The sequence below is a fragment of the Diabrotica virgifera genome, chromosome 1 (assembly GCF_917563875.1).
Source record: "Diabrotica virgifera virgifera chromosome 1, PGI_DIABVI_V3a".
Taxonomy (NCBI): domain Eukaryota; kingdom Metazoa; phylum Arthropoda; class Insecta; order Coleoptera; family Chrysomelidae; genus Diabrotica; species Diabrotica virgifera.
In genome coordinates this window covers 292,348,629-292,371,859 of record NC_065443.1, presented here as the reverse complement: position 1 = coordinate 292,371,859, position 23,231 = coordinate 292,348,629, and the positions used below count along the sequence as shown (strand labels likewise).

At 31.2% G+C, this 23,231-nt stretch overlaps 1 protein-coding gene across 1 annotated transcript in view; it reads right to left on the bottom strand.

Annotated features, from left to right (window-relative positions):
* Positions 1-23,231, bottom strand: part of LOC114328956 (homeobox protein unc-42) — a 110,376-nt gene that overhangs the window by 8,798 nt on the left and 78,347 nt on the right. The window contains exons 3-4 of the mRNA XM_028277950.2: positions 21,198-21,374; positions 8,844-8,940 (exon numbers count right to left, since the gene is read on the bottom strand). Of these exons, the coding sequence (XP_028133751.1) occupies positions 8,844-8,940; positions 21,198-21,374 (274 nt within the window). The remainder of the gene's footprint in view (positions 1-8,843; positions 8,941-21,197; positions 21,375-23,231) is intronic.

Genomic DNA, 23,231 nt, shown 5'->3' with positions numbered 1-23,231 from the left:
ATTTATGTCCGGTTGCACCAACAGATCTTAAGCTAAAGTCGAGAATATCATAAGAATTAATATAATATAATTATAATATCTTACAATAAGAATACCATAATATAATAATAGATATAATTGATAATAAGGTAAGAATCTAAAATTATGGTGCAACTAAGTGATACTCAAGGAGGCCCTATCTATAAGCTATTAGCTATTAGCTAAGCTGGAGCTTAAGATCTGTTGGTGCAACCAGGCATTATTTTCGTTCAATTTGCAACTCGAGCAAATAATCTATACCGTACCGAGCTGTACTACTTGATTGCCTTGTAGATTTGTTTATTTTCAACAAAACCCTTTATTCTTCGCAACAATAAGTTTTTTCAAAATAAATAAATATTACTTTGAAATACATGGTGATTCCATATAAGTTTGGGTGTTTGTATACATATATGTATGTCTATCATCAGGATAGGAATCGTAGTGATGTGTAAAGAAAAGTCAAATTCATATCGAGAGGCGGAGAATGATCAAAGATGATTTTTTGCCGTTTAGAATTTTAAGTATTTTTATTATCTCAATATAAAAAATCTTGTGTTGAAAATATATGTACTTCAACAACGAATTATAGAGAAAAGAACAGCCAGGAATTAACAGACTCATTTAGTGTTCATTCGCTTAGAGTAGGCGTATGGCGCAGTACCCTTAAAAATATTGTTTTAAATATTGTCGCCGGCAGGCTTAAGTAATGCATATGTTATAGTCAAAGCCCGAATTTCAGGCACTCCTAGGTTTGACTAGGTAATCCACAGGTCTGACTGACGGTCTTAGTCAAAGCCCGAAATAAATTACAGTTTCGGCCTTTGACTAGTCAAACCTAGGAGAGACTCAGTTGGTCAGGCAAAGCTCGAAATTTAATTTTATGAAATCGGGGTTTGACTAGTCAAACCTCGATCAGCTATTAAAATGTTGTAATGTGTTAGATTAGGTTTAATAAAACGTCATATTTTAATTGTAATGTTTATTATTTTTATATTGTCGTAATTAAATGTTTATTCTCGCATATTGAGGCATTATCATTATGGCATTTAGAGTTGCACAATACGTTTGACCTTTTACACTTACATGGTTTTGAAGGGCATTTCTTATTGCAGTGGTATTTTATAAATCCTTGTCCTCCAAATTTAGAATCTTCTGTACTAATTTCTCTTCGAGACAGAGACAGCTTAACGTCTGGAATATATTCCAAATTAACAAAATTCTCTTTGCATTCTCTTATTTGATTTCTTGAAAAAAGTGTGTTTATTGTTCCGTATTTCGTACCAACTCTATATAAACCGTCAATTATTGTTTTTTCTTGTATGATACCCAAAATATTTCGAGCATCTCCTTGGCACGCGTTCGAGCATGCGTTATGCACAGACAGAAAAGATTAAAATAAATCAAGGAAATGCGATTGAAGGTCTTCATGCCCAGACTAATGCTATGAAACAATTAAGTGAAAAAAAAATGTCCTCCAATTTCGATCGGAAAAACTGTAACAATACCTATCCCCAGCTTTGATAGAGCCAAAGGAGATGCTTGAAATATTTTGGGTATCATACAAGGTAAAACAATTGACGGTTTATATAGAGTTGGTACGAAATACGGAACAATAAACACACTTTTTTCAAGAAATCAAATAAGAGAATGCAAAGAGAAATTTCCCAATTTCGAAGATGTTCCAGACGTTAAGCTGTCTCTGTCTCTAAGAGAAATTAGTACAAAAGATTCTAAATTTGGAGGACAAGGATTTATAAAATGCTACTGCAATAAGAAATGCTCTTCCAAATTACCTAAGTGTAAAAGGCCTAACGTATTGTGCAACTCTAAATGCCATAATGCCTCAACATGTGAGAATAAACACTCATTTTTTTATTTTAATTACGACAATATAAAAATAATAAACATTAAAATTAAAACATGACGTTTTATTAAACCTAATCTAGCAAAATCTAACAAATTACGACATTTTAATAGCTGATCGGGGTTTGACTAGTCAAACCCCGATTTCATAAAATTAAATTTCGACCTTTGCCTGACCAACTTAGTCTCTCCTAGGTTTGACTAGTCAAAGGCCGAAACTATAATTTATTTCGGGCTTTGACTAAGACCGTCAGACAGACCTGAGGATTGCCTAGTCAAACCTAGGAGTGTCTGAAATTTGGGCTATGACTATAACACATACATCAAGGATATAGCTAACATGTACATAAATGCAAAAAGTACCGTTAAAATGGAAAATAAAATTTCAGACGCATTTTCTGTCATAAAATGCTTGACACAAGGATGTTCTTTATGCCTAGCTCTATTCGAAATCTATATTCAGCAAGTATTTAACAACTGGAGGAAAAAATGCACAGGGATGGGAATAGAACTTGGAAAGAAGTACATAATAACAAATCTTTTTTTCGCAGACGATCAAGTGCTTATGGCAAATGATGAGGAACACATGTATTACCTATGTGATTAGAAAATTAACCGAAGTGCCTATTCGCGGTGTGCAAGTACTTGGAAAGGGAAACGAGAAACGACCGTGCGCGAGTCGCGGAGAAATATTGCAACTATCTTAAATAATTCATATTGTCAATTGAAATTGTCAAATTGACGTATATTTCATATCTTCTGTCATTGACTCAGAAAAATTATATATTGCTCCACAATATTGATATGATATGCAATTATGATATAAAGGTAAATTTAATTAATTGTATTTTGCTTGCAGTACTGCATTTTAATAACGGATTTTATTTACTACATACAATTGTTTACGTTTGCTAAACATAACCTGCATCTTATTTTTTTCTTCTTATTATTTTTTTGGACTATGGTCTTGACAATTATCCAGCAACCAGGACTAATATAATTGGCCAATATAATTAAAAGTGCGAATAAAAGTACAGAGCGTAGAAATAGAGGTCGCTTTGCCGAACTTGCACGGTCCCAATACGAAAATTTGGGATCTACCATCAACATTAACAAAACGGAATATCTTAGAATAAAGAACGAAGAAAGAGACCCACAACTCTCCACTTGAGATATAAAAAATATTTCTTCTTCCTTTTGGTGTACATATGTCTGTTTTCAATGTGACTCCAGTTAGATGTCGTTCCATCGTTTTCGTGGTCTTTCCACTGATCGTCTTCGTATTGGGGAACCATCTCTCGCCGTCTTTACTATTCTATTTGTTGTCATTCGGCTTATGTGAAGGTTCAATTCTATTCTCCTGTTTCTTACCCAGTCCTTGGTATTCTCCACCTTGTATCTCCATCATATATCTGTACTTCTAGCTCTGTCCCATAGTGTCTCACCATCGGTTTTTCTATGGGTTCTCATCTCCGCTGTTTCGAGCAATCTTTTTGTCCTCTCTGTGTCAGGTCGTGTTTCTGCCGCTTATGTCGGTATTGGTTTAATGATTGTTTTGTAAATTCTGCCTTTCATTGCTTTTCCGATATTTTTATTAAAATCTTTTTATATACTTGGCTTGGTTGGTGTCACGGACTCCGCAAATTTTGTAATCCATTTTAAAAATAGTTCTAGGCTACCTAGACACCTGAAATTTTCAGGATAGCTTAGAACTAGCTAACAATGCAATATTTAACTGCTATTATACAGGGTGATAAATTATTAGTGGGGTGAAGCTCCGTAGATCCGTTGTAGTAATAGATAGCGATAATACTTAATAACAAAAATTGTAGCGAACTTTGAGCTTCACATTACAAAATTAGCTAGAATGTTACAGGGTGTTCAATAAAATAGTGGCAGACCAAACTTATGTTTTTTTTTAAATAGAACACCCTGTATTTTATTTTATATTCGAAGTCCTCATAACTTTTCGATTACAAAAATATAAAGGTTTGGTATGTTATACGGGGTATTTATAAATTTATAACCAATTTTACATGAAAATCGTAACAAGTTTAACTACCTGTATAAATAAAAGCAAGCACAAGGTCAATGGTTTATTGACGTCGTATTTTTTTATTTATTGTCAAAATTTTCGTAAATGTTTGTTTTGCTAATTTTGTTTATATTGAATACAGTGTGAGACAAAACGCAAGTACATTATTTTCTCAGTAATTTTAAATAGAATACCCTGTATTTTATATCATTATCGAAAAGTACCATTACCATACTATAATTTTTGTATAACATTCCCTATGTGTAAATTTATTAGTTTTCGAGATATTTTCATTTTTCAGAGCAAAATTATTAATAATTACGGGTCTAAATCTTTCCAAATTTTAAGTAAGCCATGACTGAATAATTGTCTAAGGGCCGGTTGTTCGAACGCTAATCAACAATGATCACTATCAAATATTTAATTACTGTCACCAAAACTGTCAATGTCAACTTTTATTGGGTTGCTGAAAACATAATTGATTATAATTATGAGATTAGTTAATCAATTAACATAACAATTATTAACATAATTGATTAAGTAATTTCATAATTGTAATCAATTATGTTTTCAGCAACCCAAACAAAGTTGACATTGACAGTTGGTGACAGTAATTAAATATTTGATAATGATCATTGTTGATTAGCGTTCGAACAACCAGCCCTAAAACTTACAATTTACGATTATTGATTATCAATATGTAATCAAAGTTAGCTACAATTTTTGTTATAAACTTTTATTACTATCTATTACTTATAATGGATCTACAAAGCTTTACTGACCAATCACGCTGTATGGATAAATCATTTTTTTTAATTTCAAACTATTTTAAAAATGTGACTACTGCAATGATATTTTAAAGTACGTTAATAAATCGATATCTACAAATTGATGGTGCCTAAGTGGCATTAGACTGCAGATCGAGAGGTCCCCAGTTGGAACCCGGCTGTTGCGTATCTTTTTTACTTGTTTTAATAAATAATTAAAACTTTATATACTTAAAATTATATATACCGTTTTAAACAACAGTGGTATTTGGTATTTTAAAAAATACTATTTTATACTAGTGTAATTTTTGGAATCATAATTATAAATAACAGTTAATACATCTACTAAAAATTTATATTTTATATGTTAAATATTCTTTTCAAATATGTTCTGCCCTACATAAATATGTACATGTACACTTCGCGTCATATAAAACTGGTACACTTTTTTTCCCCTATGTAAACCTGTGTTCAGACTGACAATTATTGTTCGTGAATCACTTCGTTGTTGCCATCACAGATAACGGAATTGCACTAAATATAAATACAAAAAAATAACGTTTAAAATTTATATTTCGAATTGTAATACATATATTTAAATTACACACTTGTTCTCTGTAAAAGTTATTCATTTTGTATTAATTTCAAATTAAATTTTTAATTTTTCCAGTGTGTTTTATTTATTCTACACAACTTATTGCAGTTTTGTCTTACAATTTACGAGAAACCAATCACACCTCTCCATTTGACATTAAACATAATAATTTAAAGTCATGTCAAGATTTGTTATCTATCATTATTTTTGACTTAAAATATTTTCATAAATTATAGTAAAACACGAATCAATGTATGGATACTTAATTGAGATGGAAATTACAATTGTTTTAGATTTTAGCATATTAAAAAATGCGGTCAGCCCGGTTTTTACCTAGTTTGATATAATATTTTCGTTGAACTGGCAACGTTGCCCTAGAAATTGGAATGACACTTGTGACAAGATCCAACTTACACAACTTGAAAAACACGATTTTCGATTATAAGAGTTGTACCAGTTTTTTTTGACGCGAAGTGTACAATAACAAAACCGTGATATTATAAAAAGTACTTTTTCTACTCTATGTCATATTATGTATAAGCTTTTAGTTTGTAAAAACTGTCATTATAGATAGCAGTGCGTGAAGGATTTAAAGTGTGCGTAAAGTAACAATGTATTTTAAATGAGATTTACTTTTTCGCACTGTTTTTAACTTTCGCGTTGTCATGGTAGCAATCCTTATCTTTCGCGTTGTCATGGTGATGACAGTATGACCAATGAATTACAACAAAAGTTTTGTGGTTTGAAAGTAGTTAGAATTTTTAAATGTCAAAGTTCTAAAAATTGTAGAATAGAAATGAATTCCAGTGACGAAGAGTTTCAGTTTTTATATTTGTTTATCGTAGATAAAATATTGTATGAAACTGTACGTAAAGTACTTTTTGCGAACTTACGCGATTTATAGCACTCACTTCGTTGTCGCTCGTACTCTAAATATCGCGTGCGTTCGCAAAAAGCATACTTAACGAACTGTTTCATAAAATAACTATTTTTATTAGAGTATAATTTTTGGAATTTTAAGCATTTTATCGTTAAATCGTTTATTGTTAAATAATTTTATATTCTTTCCTGTAAATAATAAAAAGGTTTTATTATAAAAAAGTTCTTTTTTATAAAAGTGTAATTATTTCTTCATGTGTTTCATTCATGCAACCTGCGACTCTGTTTGATCTATTCACCTGACCTTCCACTTCTGTTTCCAGCATTCCGTAGGACAAGAAGAAGACAGGAAGAAGATTTAGATCACATTTTGCTTCATTGTCCAATTAATAAATGCAATTCATAGGATATGCTTAATATACCACAAGTTGCAGGAGTTGCTTACACTTCTAGCATCAAAGTTAGATTACCAAATATTAGCCAAAATTCCAAAGCTAGACCTATTCTATGTTCTTATACTCTGAGGTAACTTTTTATCCTGCGTAATTCTTCGCCGTTGCTCCAGAGAGAGAAAAGTTTAAACTTCTTTATTGTTCTATAAGTATATATCTTTTACTAACATTGTCATTCACGATTATATCCAATTCATTAATAATATCTTACAAACAGTATTGCATATTTCCATGAGCAAGACCAAATGCACTACTAAGAAATGTGCTGACAAATGCGCTGGTGTGCAAGTCAAAAGTGAAGAAAGAAGAAAAATAATCATTGTATTGTCCTTTTCATGAGCATTTTTCAGTGCGTAACAAATGATAGGAAAAAGGGTAAGTCCGTGATAATACACATTTATGACATTTATTCTAACATGACATTTTAGTTAAATCTGACAGTTGTCACATTTTATTTTCAATTTGGAATAAAAACAAATCAAATGTGTTTTTTGCATTTATAAAATGGTATTTTCTTTGATTTGTATAGTCTTATAAATTATACAGATTATATTTCTAATATTATTATCTAATTAAAAAAAAATTATTTTTTTTATTATGGCGCCATCTATCGACAACTAGAATAACTAGAATAAATGTTATAAATGTCACCGATGGAATGTAATCACCGACGTGCGTTTTTTTCTGTCACATACAATTTAATGCGTTAGAAAGAAATCGAAAAACTGTGACGCACTGAAAGATGATCATGAGAAAAAGAATATTGTTGTAACTTCTGACGTCTCCATGTACACTTCCCGTCATAAAAAACTGGTATTCTTTTTCTCATGATCATCTTTCAGTGCGTCACAGTTTTTCGATTTCTCTCTAACGCATTAAATTGTATGTGACAGAAAAAAAGGCACGTCTGTGAATACTTTGGTAATTATTCTAGTTTGGTGATTATTCTAGTTGTCGATAGATGGCGCCATAATCAAAAAAGAATTATTTATTAAATAAAATAATACTATTATCAATATAATCTGTACAATTTATAAGACTATACAAATGAAAGAAAATACCATTTTATAAATGCAATAGACACAATTGATTTGGTTCTATTCCAAATTGAAAATAAAATTTGACAACTGTCAGATTTAACTAAAATGTCACGTTAGAATAAATGTCATAAATATGTATTATCACGGACTTACCTTTTTTTCTATAATTTGTGACGCACTGAAAAATGTTCATGAAAAGGAGAATACACTTCTTTTTCCCAATGTAAACCTGTGTTCACACTGGATACAATAGTTCGTGAATAGGGCTTTTCATTCACAGTCATTTGTTTCGAGCTTCTGTCATATCTCGTATAATCCGTGTATATTAATATCATACACAGATTACACAACATATGACAGAAGCTCGAAACAAATGACAATCGATGAAAAGCCCTATCACTTCGTTGTTGCCATAACAGATAACGGAATTGCACTTAATCTAAATACAAAAAATTGACGTTTAAAAATGTATAAAGGTTTTAGATAGGTATTATTTTTATCACTACCAATTGACCATCATTGAAGAAACCTGGGAAAGTTTGGACGGAGATGAGAATTTATAACTAAATTTATTTCTTAGTGCCCAGAAGATTACAAGAAGTGATTAATTAATAATAATGGAGCTATGACAAAATATTAATATTTCAGCAGTTTCGAATTGTAATACATATATTTAAATTCCACACTTGTTCACTGTAAAAGTTATTCATAGTGTATTAATTTCAAATCGATTTTTTTATTTTTCCCGTGTGTTAATTCTAGTATCCCACAACTAGAGTTTTGTATTTACAGTACAATTTACGAGAAACCAATTACAGTACAATCACGCTTCTGGATTTTAATTTATACATAATAATTAAAAGTTATGTCTAGATTTATTAACTACCATTATTTTTGAATTTAAATATTTTCATAAATTATAATAAGACACGAATCAATGTATGGGTACTTAATTGAGATGACTGGCAACGTTGCCCTAGAAATTAGAATGACACATTTGACAAGATCAACTTACACAACTTCAAAAACGCGATTTTCGGTTATAAGAGTTGTACCAGTTTTTTTTGACGCGAAGTGTACCTATATTTCGGAAAAATAAAACCAATCAAACGTTGTCAGACCTAGACAACCTAGCAATCTTTTATAGGATTCTAGATTGATTTCTAAATATTTATATCAACTTGTACTTACTCATTGCGTCCTGCCTCATTCCAGCTACCGTACTCATATTTGTACCATGGGACATTGAGAACGATTGCGCCATTCCTGGGTACGATGTAGTGCCCATCTGAAAAAATTAGTAAGTATTATGAAATAAGTGCTCCTCACTTAGCATTATTGTCTACCATATTGTCGGTGTACAAGGTCTACCTTGTAACACCAAATTTTTCGGTTAATTAGTTAGATATTCCTATCCGCTCAGTGCATGACTGACGCGACACCTAGCGTATTCGCCTAACATTTTTGGCGACCACAATTTGACGTTAAACATATGATACACATAATATGACATATTTGACGTTAACATGTATCATTTATTCACCATTTTTGATAAAATCTGTTATACAAACAATAAGTTCGAATGTCAAATAAACGTCAAATTAAAAAGCGGATATTTGAAAGTTCTCTGAAGAAAATATCAATTTTAAGGGTTTTTCTTCACTTTTTCGTTATAGTTTAGTTTTAGTTGACGGTGTTATTATTAATTAAGTGTACATCGAAAGCAATTAGGCAGTGTGCATTATTAGTACCAGCTTTTAACATTGTAGCCCAATCAAAGAACAATCTGACCCTGACCCAAAAAAAAAATAAAGGAAGGATGAAAATTTGGAAATGAGTAGTTGAAATTGTCTATTATTATATAAGAAAAAGTTTATAATTCTACATCCCCTCCATTTTTGTAAAATCCATTCCCCTCCACTTTACAAAAATGGAGGGGAATACCCCCCTCTCGAAGATAAAAAAAATACATTCAAAATAATACCGGAATTGGATAAAATGACTAATTCTAAACAACTTTTCTTCTATAGAGTTTTTTCACTAAGTCAATACTTTTCGAGTTATTTGCGAGTGAATATGTTCATGTTAAACAAAATAAAACATGTTTTTGGACGGTTTTGCGGAGATAACTCAAAAAGTAAGTATTTTAATGAAAAAAATATTCTTAGCAAAAATATAGCCCATAAAAATTAAAAAAAAAATGGTGTATACCTGAGGTCTGTAGTCTGTAGACCTAGTAGAAGGAGAGTTGCAGCTAAAGAAAAGTAGGTTCTTCTTCGTCAAATTCCAAATCGAATATTTCAATGTGAAATAACCCAAAAACGGAGCACTTTTTGGGGAAAATTCATTTTAACTTTTTTAAAGTGTTTAAAAAAGGTTTATTTTAGTTTTTTTTTTAAACTTGTAATATTAAAAGTAAGTGAATTACGCTCAAAATATTGTTGGTCCCTTTTATTTTTTGGTAAAAAAATCGCGAAAATCACCCCCTAATTAGCATGACATATAAATTTTAACATTACCACTTCACAAGTTACTTTGTCTATGTATTATTTATATGATCTGTAAGTTTCATCGGTTCAAAGTGCTTCGTTTTGAAAAAGCTGTAGTTAAAATGGCTTGAAAGAGTAACCAATCACGAGTTTAGGCAAATTTTGAACAGCCATAGCATATCCAATTTTTGTCTAACAAGAAAACAAAAAATCAAAAATATTCAGAAAAGCGAAACGTACATTTTATTACTCTTTGAGATTTTTGGTATTTCTAATTGTTTTTAAGTTAATTCCATAAACAATTACGATTTTTTTCAAAATAAAAAAAATGTATTTTAAACCCAATTTTTTTCAAAACTGAACACTTTGAACCAATAAACTTATAGATAATATAAACAATACATAAGTAAAGTAACTTGTAAAGCGGTAACGATTAATGTTATTTGAGAAGCTAATTAAGGGGTGATTTGCGCCATTTTTTTACCAAAAAATAAAAGGGACCAACAATATTTTGAGCGTAACTCACTTACTTTTAATGTTTTTTAAAAAACAAAGTAAACCTTTTTTTAACCACTTTAAAAAAGTTGTAATTAATTTTCGATATTGAAATATTCGATTTGGAATTTGACGAAGAAGAACCTATGTACATTTCATTAGCTGCAACTCTGCTTCTACTGGGTCTGCAGACCTCACGCATACACCATTTTTTTCAATTTTTTATAAGCTATATTTTTACTAATAATATTTTTTTCGCTAAAATACTTACTTTTTGAGTTATCTCCGAAAAACCGTCCAAAACATTTTTGTTTTTGGTTAAAAATGAACACATTCACTCGCAAATAACTCGAAAAGTATTGACTTAGTAAAAAAGAATGTGTGTGTACTTTGTACGCACGTAAGAAGTTATACTTCTATTATATTTTATAATTTCAACGAAATAAATATACTTAACAGTTACAATACCAAAAATTAACAATAATTACCAAAAATTAACCAAAACTTAACAATACCAAAAAAATGAATATGAATATGAATCATCCGGTATTCGAACCCGCGATCTCTCGATCTCTGGTCCAAGACAAATCTAAAGACACAAAAATTATAATAAATAATACATTTACTAAGAACACTATACTAAAAACATTTACTAAGAATCTATAAAGCAGCAATTAGACCTATATTGACATACACGGCGGAGACAAGACCTGACACACCTAAAACGAGACGACTAGTAGAAACAACAGAGATGAAAATACTTCGACGAATATCAGGGAAAAGTCTGTTGGATAGGGAGAGAAACGAAAACATAAGAAGATCATGCAATGTAGAAGACATAAATGGATGGGTGACAAAACGGAAACAGGAGTGAAACGAACACATTAGTAGAATGGCAGAGGATAGGATATTACAATATATTATAGTAATACCTATAAGAACAAATTGTAACTATTTCCTGCGTAGGATCTGACGGCCATTTTTATTTATAAACAATATAGTGTCAAAAAACGGCCTTTTTCCTTTTTTTCCAAATTAATGGAAAACAGTAAGAATTATGGTTTTCTTAGTACAGACATCTTCGAGAGAACGGAAAAAGCTTTAAAATGGCGTATTACAAAGTTTAATAAACTCATTTATTGTTAATATAATTGCGAAAAAAGGTCGAAATTTCAAAAAAATTAATTTCGCAATAACTATTGTAAAAATAAGTCTAGAGCTTTGAAATTTTTGTCAAATGAGGGTTCTTTTGTGCTTAATATGTGACAAAAATTACAAAGCGATTCATTCAACTGTTTAAATATTATTGAAATTGTTTTTCCCAGAGAGCTTCTTTTTGCAATAACATAAGTCAGAAAGAACAATGTTAGAACCATTCTACAGGTGTCAAATGAAAGAGGATGAACCAAACTTTCAAACTGGTTTAAAAAAGTGAATAAAAAATGCATTTATTAGTAATAAATGATTACGCAAAAGTATCGTAAATTTTTCTTTTTTGAATCCTTTAAACTTTTTCAATAACTTTTTTCTAAAAAATCTATTTTTTAGCATTTTTTTGGTGCATAATTACAAAGTAGTGTTATTTATATGATAATTGATGAAAAATTGTAATAAATATATATAATTTATTATATAAAAAAATAAAAAGTTTATAAGGAAAAAATTAACATACTTTTGCATAATTATTTATTACTGATAAACGCATTTTTTATTCACTTTTTAGTTTAAAAGTTTAGCTCATGCTCTTTCATAAGACACCTGTAGAATGGTTCTAACATTATTTTTTTCTGACTTATGTTATTGCAAAAAAAAAGCTCTCTGGGATAAACAATTTGAATAAAATTTAGACAACTAAATGAATCGCTTTGAAATTTTTGTCACATATTGAGCACCAAAGAACCTTCATTTGACAAAAATTTCAAAGCTCTATATTTATTTCTACAATAGTTATTGCGAAATTAATTTTTTTGAAATTTCGACATCTTTTCGCAATTATATTAACAATAAATGAGTGTATTATACTTTGTAATTCGCCATTTTAAAGCTTTTTACATTCTCTCGAAGATGTTTGTACTAAGAAAACCATAAGTGTTACTGTTTTCCATTAATTTGCAAAAAAAGAAAAAAATACCGTTTTTTGACACTAAATTGTTTGTAAATAAAAATGGCCGCCAGATCCTACGCAGGAAATAGTTAGAATTTGTTCTTACAGGTATTACCTGTCGAAAAAATGCTTGAGTACCCTGGCTGTTGAAGTGTCATGGAAAAAAATTATCACCCTGGACTATAAAGTGCAGTGTTCAGTAAACCGTTGGTTCGCAATTATTTTTAAAATCAATCCATCCAGTTTTTTTATTTTAAGTTTTTAATTACCTATAAGAATTTATTGTGGACTTCTCAATATTTTCTCATTTTGATGTTTCTGCTTATAAAAGAGATAATTCATCTCTATATTTCTAGAACTGCATTTTAAATAATTTATCCAGAAACCTGTCATAGCTATCCTTATTATAATAATAATCAAGATATACAAAAAAATCCTTCTGAGACTTCCATCATTAGCATCCACGGTTGATTTTCTTCTCCATCCGTCGCATCGCGGTCTCGACGCTCGTCGCCCGACGGCGAAGCGTCCAAGCTAACCGACTGAGGCGTCCTTCGTCCGTCGGTAACCACTCAGGAAATGCGGTCTTAGGTAAACTAATCGTTCAATCTGTTTGACCTCACCTAATTCATTTACCTGGGACACCGTGTCCCGACCATCTCCATTTCGCTATGTATATGTATGTATGTGTGTTCCGAAGTGGATATGGATCCATTTCAAGGGCAAGTTGAGACGTGCAATTAGCATGTATTTGAGGTTCGACAGGCCGCTAATCTTGGCGTGATGAATATTTAACGTTGTAGTCAATTCCACCAATTTGTCACTGTTTTGGATTATTGCCAGAAACTTGTCACCCAATGTTACACCGGCCAAAATAAAAATAAGGAAGTAAATACTTAGTTCTTGCAGAGAAAGTATTAAAGGCAATGGATTTATAAATTTAAATTCAGATAAAAATGTTCCTTTATTATCGTGTGTGGGACAACGCGAATAGAACAAAAAAATTGCAAGGAAATGTAAGCCCTGAAATATCCATTGCACACATTATCAACAAGCGTAAAAAAAAGGAAAAAGAATTCACGACATACTTGCTACTTCGTTCCATAATATGCATATAAACATTTTTAAATGAAACTACAAATTTTAATATAGACAGAATGCGCTTGCAATTGAAGTCAGCTTGTACCTATAGTGCAGTCACTGAAGGTGGATATGAGCTATTATCTCCGATTTCGTTGAACCTCCATCGATTTGCATAAAAATTGGTGAGTGGTTAGAGGATATCTCAGCAAACAAGGTGATATGGTGCCATCTTGCGCTTTTTCCCTGGGGGTGAATGCCACCCCTTCTCGGGGGTAAAAATTATTTTATTAAAAATTATTCCATAATTCGATAGAGGAACAAATTATAAGTAAAATTTGTTATATAAAGTTATTAAAATAAATCAAAACTTTTTGAGTTATTAAAGATCAAAGATTTTAATTTTTCGTCAGAAAAATGCATGTTTTTGACCAAGTTTTCATAAATAACCCAAAAACTATAAGTTCTTACAAAAAAGTTATTATTACCAAAATTAAATCTAATAAAAAATAAATAAACTCCGAACTAGAAAAACCTTTTAATGTTAAGTGAAAGTGAGTTATAGGTTATAGGTAATTGAGTGTATGTATATTTTTTTGGGCGAGTATCCAAGTCTAAGTATTCAATCTTAAATAAGGGGAATATGGTGCATTTTATAACAAAAACTTATTAAACATTTGTCAAAGTACTTAGAAATATCTATCAAACGAGCCCCCGAACAAGTTGATAGCAATAAAATTTATGCTCCAAAAATCTTTCAAAATTTATCTTTTAAAAATTTTTCCAAAAAATGTTATTGTGTGTTTTTTTAATAACTTCGTTTATATTTACGATATCAGGTTCACCTAAATTTCATTTGAAATTTAATTCTAAGAGCTATTATATCACGTTGAATTTAATCTTCTAAACCACTTACTTTTTTTAAATACAAGGTTAAATGGCCCCGGTTACATGGTTTTCGCACCAAAATTTAAATTTAAACGTTTCTATCTCGGTTATTTTTACCCTACAAAAATAATAAAAAAGGTAAAATATTTAAAACAGAAAAAACTAAAATTTGGTTATATATCATTTTTTACGTATATTGATTATTTTTGGAGTTATTATCAAAAGAAAATGAAAATTACGATAATTTTAAAAATTCTGATTTTTTTAAATCATATCTTTTTTCAAAAATATGCATTCTAAACCGGTCAAAATTGTTGAAATCATTACTTATGTTTTATGTTAATATAAAGAAACTTTTTAATTACTATAAAATTTAATCTTTGTGGAAATGGCGTATGTTTTATTTTTCATTTTTTCCTAAAAAATTCGAAAGGGTTCTCTTATTTTCATCATAACTTGCTAAATTATAATGCTATTAACTTCTTCTGGAGCTTATTTGATAGGTATTCCGAAGTACTTTGACACGTGCTTGACAGGTATACTTTAAAAAATGCATCGTCTTCCCGTTATTTAAGGTTGAATACTTAAATTTGAGTACTCATCGAAAACAATATACATTCAATTACGCATAACTCACTTTGATTTAACATTAGTTTAGTTCTTTTAGTGAGAAGTATATTAAATTTTTTATTATCTTCAATTTCGGTAATAATAAATATTTTTTTTGTAAACGACTATAGTTATTGAGTTAAGGTGGATTTTCACAGATCCGATGTCCGACGGTACGATGATACGATAGAAATTTCAGAGAATTTCATTGGCTGAAAAGTGACAGTTGGGTTTTCGTACGAAATTAAAAAGTCATCGGAAGAAGTTAAAATTATTTTAACTTTTGCACGAAAATCGGATGAATTTTGACATGACATTCTATCTTGAACGTCTTGATAACCTTACTTTTGTGAAGTGTTTATGTTTTTGATATATTGAAATGGAACAACAAAATCGTAATTATAAATGGATGTTGTTCTGAAACTATTTTCTTGTGGCATTTTTGTAATTAACTATTCTTAATGAGAAATAAGCCACAATTTTAATAAAAAAAAATGATTTTATTTTTTAGTAAAATTGTATTTCCCATTAAAAACAGTTAATTATAAATGGATGTGATGGTACTTCTAACAATAACTCACATTTTTATCCTCTTCAAACAGATAATTTGACGAATCCATGATGATCCAAACAATAATAAGAATAAAATCGAAATAAAACTATCTATATGTTCCTCCTGTTCAATATCCAACAGCAAACATTTGTATCAAATATCAATCCATGGAATAATCTGACATATTACACAAATGTCAAAAAATTTCGGATACGACAATCAAATATAATCGTACGAAAAAATTTCGTATTTCGTGTCTTCGGATATCGGATCTGTGAAAATTAGCCTTTATACGTGAAAAACATTTTCAAAACATGCGTTTTTTTACAAAAAAAAAAATATTTGATCTTTAATAACTCAAAAAGTATTGATTTATATTAATAACTATATAACAAATTCTGCTTATAATTTGTCCCTCTATCTATTTATCGTATTATTTTTAATAAAATAATTTTCATCTCCGAGAAGGGGTGACATCCACCCCAGAGTAAAAATGCAAGTTGGTATTATGTTACCTTTGTTCCTTGAGGTATCCTCTAACTACTCAGCAATTTTCAAGAACATCGGTGGAGGTTCAACGAAATCAGAAGTGAAAACCTTTAGTGACTCCACTACTAATGATGTGAATGAAGTGAATCCAGTCAATTACTAAAGATCATTCTAAGTGAGAATTCATATCCCAATTCTCTTATTATTAGAAATATGTTTTCCATTTCTCGGGCGTTACTTGACCAGATTTATACCAGTTTGGGAGAGGTCCACATAGATACACACAGGTCACTAATGAAGTTCAACTTGATGAAGTGTCCCCATCTGGGCCCCCTCTTAGATACTGTTTCATACCTTATCTCCCATAGTTAACTTGCTAAATTGTTCAAGCCGCTATCCACTAAAATAGGGATCAGAAATTATTAAACAGTTGGAAATCTCTTTTCACGTACAATAAGACCTGTAGATATTTTGAAGAACTTGAGGGTGGTATATAATATCCCTCATAAAGAATACTATTTGAAATATATTGGTCAAACAAGAAGAACCATCAAAGGGCATGCGACTTTCCACCGAAGTGATATTAGATGTAATACAAACTCTTGCGCACTGAGCTCAGATTCCATTTTTTAGAATCATCAAATCGATTTTGATAACATCAAGTCCTTAGTCACTGAAAATAATTTCTATAAGAGATCTTTCCTGTAAATGTGCAACACCCTAAGAAAACAAAATGCATTGTTTATAAGGCGATTGTCGTTACTACGTATTACATGCTTTGCCCATCATTCTATTGGCCTTAATATGTCTGACTAAATCTTCCTTTCCGAAGAGAGACTAACTCTTTATTGTGTCTGCGCCTCCATTCGTTTGTAACGCTGTCTCTGCAAGTGCCATATACCACTCGAATAATTTTACGTTCTCACATAAGCAATTTATTTACTTCTCTTTTTGTTTGTATCCATGTTTCGCTTCCATACGTGACTGATGGTCGTATTATGGTCTTTCATATATGGATTTTTGCACCTTGTGACAGAAGTTTTGACTTCATTAGATGTTGCTATGCAAAGAAAGATCTGTTTCTCGCCATTACTCGTGTTTCAACTTCTCGTTCTATTTTGTTGTCATGCTCTATATTCATTCTAAATTCCACCGCTCTATCAATTTCCTGGTTGTTGATCACAATAGGCTGGTTGTTTCTGGTATCCAGTCGTATTTCTTTGGGTTTGTTGATATTAATTTCTACACCAACCATCTTTGATTCTTCTTGTGAAAAATTTTGTGAAGAATCAATGGAAAGGAGAATAACTTATCTTTATATCTACACTTGCTGTCACAATATATTGAATTGGATAAACTTTAACAGTATATAGTTATTACTCTATTTTATTCTGAACTAAATCTGGATAAAATTGCCAGAAAATACACGCAAACTACCTGATTTGAAATTAGAATTTTGGTATTTACTTTTAAACTATTTAGTCAGGGATCCCAGGCCTACTTTCACCATTTACTACTAACAAGCTAATTTTTCGTGAGTAGCTTCATTTTGACGAGACGCCCAACTTTTTTTCTTACAACAATTTCCGGATGTGGTAGATAAGAAAGATAGCAGGGATAAAACATTAGGGGAGTGCATATAGATTTTCACTTCGGAAAAAATCAAACAAGATAGAACTTTTTGTAATTTCATTAAGAAATGTTTAATAAACAACATATCAAAAAGTTCTACTCGAGAAGTGGGTGCTTCATTTTTTATTAAACAAATGAACTACGAAATTAGATGTTTTTTTAAACAACTCCGAAAATTTAAATTTTAGAAAAAACTGACTTGACTATTGAAAAATTCAGAAAATTTTACAAAAAAAACCTTTCATTCAAGAAATTTCTCGAATTATGGATAGATGACGCTATAATCGGAAAAACGATTGTTGGAAATGGAAAATTAAATTAAAAAATGGAAAGTCTCCAATAAAATGGAAAACTTAACTTAACGGTATTTGGTTTTAGGACTTAATTTTCACAACCCAATATGTCCCCAAGACGCTTTAGTCACTGCAAATTTAACATCCCAGCCTCCCCTACTATAATCGTGTTATCAAATATTAAGAAATGCTTTATAACTTCTTCTTCTTCAAGTACCGTCTCCTAATCGGAGGTTGGATATCATCATCACTATCTTTACTCTATCCACCGCTGCTCTAAAGAGATCTATAGAACCGCATCTAAACCAGTCCCTTAAATTCTTTAACCATGATACTCTCCTTCTTCCTATACTCCTTCCGCCTCTTATCTTTCCCTGTATTATTAGTCTTAGCATTTCATATCGCGGTCCCCTCATTACGTGTCCCAGATATTGTAACTTTCTTATTTTTATTGTGTTTATTATTTCGCATTCTTTACCCATTTCTCGCAGTATTTCCGTGTTCGTCTTCCTCTGTGTCCATGCTATTCTAAGCATCCTTCTGTAACACCACATTTCAAATGACTGTAGCTTATTTATGTGTTCTTGCTTTAATGTCCAGCTTCCAAGTCCATATTGTAGTATCGAGAACACGTAGCATCTCAAAGCTCTTACTCTCAGTTCTAAGCTAAGGTCTTTATTGCAGAGAACTGTTTTCATTTTTACAAACGCATTTCTTGCTATTTCTATCCTAGTCCTTATTTCTGTTGTTTGATCATTTTTCTCTGAAATTCAGGTTCCTAGGTATTTGTATTTATCAACCCTTTCTATCGGTACATTTCCCAAATGTATGCTTATTTGTATGTTTGTTTTCTTAGTTATTATCATGTATTTGGTCTTTTTTATATTCATTTTTAGTCCATATTCTTCACAGAAATTGTTTGTTTTGTTTAGTAGTAGTTGGAGTTGTTCAGCAGAGCTTGCCATAATCACGGTGCCATCTGCATATCTTATGTTGTTAATAGATCTTCCGTTAATTATTATTCCTTCACTTTGAGATAGCAATGCTTCTTCAAAAATGGCTTCACTATATGCATTAAAGAGTAATGGAGACATAATACATCCCTGCCGAACTCCTCTCCTGATTTCAATTTCTGGACTGGGTTCGTTATCTATTACAATTTGTGCTCTTTGATTTCAGTAAAGGTTTGTTATTATTCGTAAGTCCCTTTTGTCTATGTTTTTTGTGTTTAGAATTTGGACTAATTTTTCATGTCTTACTTTGTCAAAAGCTTTCTCAAAATCAACGTAACAAACATGCACGTCCACATTCATGTCCATGCATCTTTGAGCTAACACATTAAAAGCAAATAACGCCTCTCTGGTTCCTAGTCCGTTTCTGAACCCAAACTGACTATCATGTATTCCTTTTTCTAGTTTTTTATTTATACGACCATGTATTATTTTCAAGAATAATTTGAGAATGTGACTTATTAATGATATTGTTCTGTATTCACTGCAATCTTTAGCGTTTGTATTTTTAGGGATAACACAAAAGGTTGAGAGTAACCATTATTTTGGTATGTTTCCTGTTTTGTACACTGTGTTAAACAAGTCTACGATAATGTCTAAGGTTTCATCATTTATGCATTTTAAGCTTTCTACTGGGATTTGGTCTGGACCTACTGCTTTACCATTTTTGCTGTTTTTTAATGCCGATTTAATTTCTTCTTTTAATATCTTCAAAACCGTATCATCTTCTACTTCGACTTCCATCTGCTCTGTTCTATTGTCTTTGAACAATTCATTTATATGTATTCTGTCCATCTCTTTAATTTTTCGTTAGTACTCAATACAAGTTTCCCATCTGTATCTTTTAGTATTCCCGGTTTTCTTTTTCTGTTGTTCTGAGTTAATTCCTTAATTTTTTTATGTGTGTAAAAATTATCATATGTCTTTTTTGGTGTTCTTCTATTTCTGCGCATTGTTCTTTAGCCTGCTTAATTTTGGATTTTATTTGCTTATCCACATTTTTGTACATCTGATTATCTTTGTTTTTATGCTGACGTCTTTCTTCCATTAAATCTAAAATTTCCTCCTTCATCCATTATTTCTTTTTGTATCTGGTTGGTGTAAGAATTTCTTTTTGACATTTATCTATTTCTGTCTTTATTAATAACCATTTTGTCTCTGTTTCAGTATCTTGCTGGATTTGTTCTTTAACATTCATTAAACGGTTATTAATTTTATCTGTCAGGCGTTGTTTAATGAATGGGCTTCTTAGTTTACTTGTATCGATTTTTAAATCTGTTATTCTGCGTTTCATTATTTTCATTTTGAGCCTAATTTTGGTCACTACTGGGTTGTGATCTGATCCTATGTCGGCACCTGGATAGGTTTTTGAAGATATAATTGCGTTCTTGTATCTTTGTCTAATCAATACATAATCTATTTGGTTTCTTACAATTCTCCCTTCTTGATCTGCTGGTGAGTTCCAGGTATATAGTCTTCTCTTTGGCATTTTAAACAATGTATTAGTTATGACAAAATTATTGTTTTGGCAAAATTCGATAAGCCTGTCACCTCTTTCGTTTCTGTTGCCCAGACCATATCCTCCTGTACATTCTTCTACTTTTTCGTCTCCAACCTTTGCGTTAAAATCTCCCATTATAATTGTAACATCCTGCGTTTTAATGGATTTTAAAATATTTTCTAGGTCTTCGTAGAAAGTTTCAATATAAGCTTTATAACAGTGTCGGCAAAACATTCGTTTAAATAAGCTTTCTCATGAATAACATATATGAAAAACATCTCCGTATTAATCATTTTCCCCACACGACCGACCCTCCTTAAACATGCATTCTCTGATTGGAGACGGAAACTTTTTGGGGCGAAAGCGAAAATAGCGCGGCATGGCAGTGTGCGAGGGACTAACCTGGGGGTATCTGTTGATGGCCGTGGGATGTGGATAGGGCTGATACCCTCTCGCCGCCCCCGGGTAGATGTTCCGCATCATGGCGCCGTTGCATCCCGGCAACACGCTGGGGGCCAGCGCCTTCTGGAGCTGCTTCTCCTGCTTTCGGTATTTGGCTCTTCGGTTCTGGAACCATACCTGCCGACAAGCAAATTAGTTAGAAATCCATTAAGACATAAAAATATACAGTATGGTGTAAAAGTATGGAATACATTGATTATTTCGGAATCAGACGAAAAAATATTAAACCAGGTCAATTTTAATTTTTGAATAGCCATCGATTGCTTATACAGGGTGTCCAGTTACTCTGGACATCCTGGAGGTAAAGCTTTTAAAAAAAGTAATTACAAGACGCCATCTGTAAAGAGCTCTAGCTCTCTTAGATGCACTTTCGGACTAGATGAATTGGGTTAAATTATCTGCAAAATATCTGAGGAATTTTCCGGTCTTCGTTTGTCGGGGGAGTTTCTGGACACCCTGTATATGCATTGGACATTACGTCATCAGTGTGGCTTAATGACGTAATCGACGATTCTTTAAATACAAATCTCGTTTGAAAGGTCTCTTAATTGGCTTTGCAACGATACAATTGTTTGTATATTTATTACTACAAGGTTAACCGAAACTGTTGCTTTATTATTGCAATTAATCTAATCTTATAAAAGTCTACTGCGACACGTCGTGTATGTCCGGTCAATGCTATTTACTTTATCTTTCTTTACATACCTACATTCTTTAGTTGTTACAGTAAAACCTGTCAATAACGGTCACTAAAAATGACAGAACTATTGGCTGATATAAAAAGGTGGCCGCTAATACCAGGTTTTGTAGTCCACAAATTTTGGTTTGGGGAACTTTGAAACTGGCCGGCTAGTTTAGGTGGCCGGTTTTGACAGGTGGCCGTTAACACATGTTTTACTGTATAACAAAAACAAGCTCTGAAAATGATAAACATTAATAAATTTCATTTGTAATTCACGTGTAATCCACTCAAAAATAGAAAGTCACCAGGACAAGACGGAATAACCAATGAGCTTTTAAAATACGGAGGAGAAAATATAACCCTAGAAATGACAAAACTTATACAAAAACTAATATTGCTCTGCAAGATACCAGACGCATGGAGAAACAGCATAGCATAATGATACCAATGTTCAAGAAAGGAGGCAAAGAAGACCCCAACAATTATAATAATAATAATAATAGGATTTATTTAGCTTTTTAGCTATTACATTACAAATAAACATTTACATATATTTAAATAACTATAACTTAAAAACGAAAATTCAACTAATTCTTAAAATACAATTTTTTTAACCTAATTTTGAAGACTTTAACATTTGGTGAATCTTTTATGCTAGATGGTAGACTGTTATATATTCTTAGTCCTTCAACAAAAAGAGTTTTTTCCATGGCACTTGTATTGAACCCTTTAATATGATAATTATCAAATCTTAAATTATACTGACCTAACAAAAGTGATCTTTTAATGACATAATTATTGAAGTATTGAGGAGCTTGCTTGTTAATAATTTTAAATATTAACACCAAACATGACTCAGTAATAAGCTGATTAACATCTAAAAAATTTAATGTTTCCAGCATAAAGTTTATAGAGGTATACTTGCTACATCCAAGGACGATTCTCATAGCTTTATTTTGAACATACAATGAACATACAGTGACATACAATAATTAAAATGCGGAAATATTATTGTATTATACACAACTTTCCTAGACCATCGGGAAAGCCCTTTAGATATTCTAGAGAAGTAACCGATTTTTTTACCAATTTTTTTACACAGAAAATTTATATGTTTGGTAAAATTTAACTGTGGATCAAATAAAATTCCAAGATATTTAATTTCATCTACATAGCTTATTATATCTTCACCTATTTTAATACTAAAATTTCCTTGATTAAATTTAGAACAATTTATCTTAGTACCCAAAATCATACACTTAGTTTTTTGAGCATTTAGTTTCAATTTATTT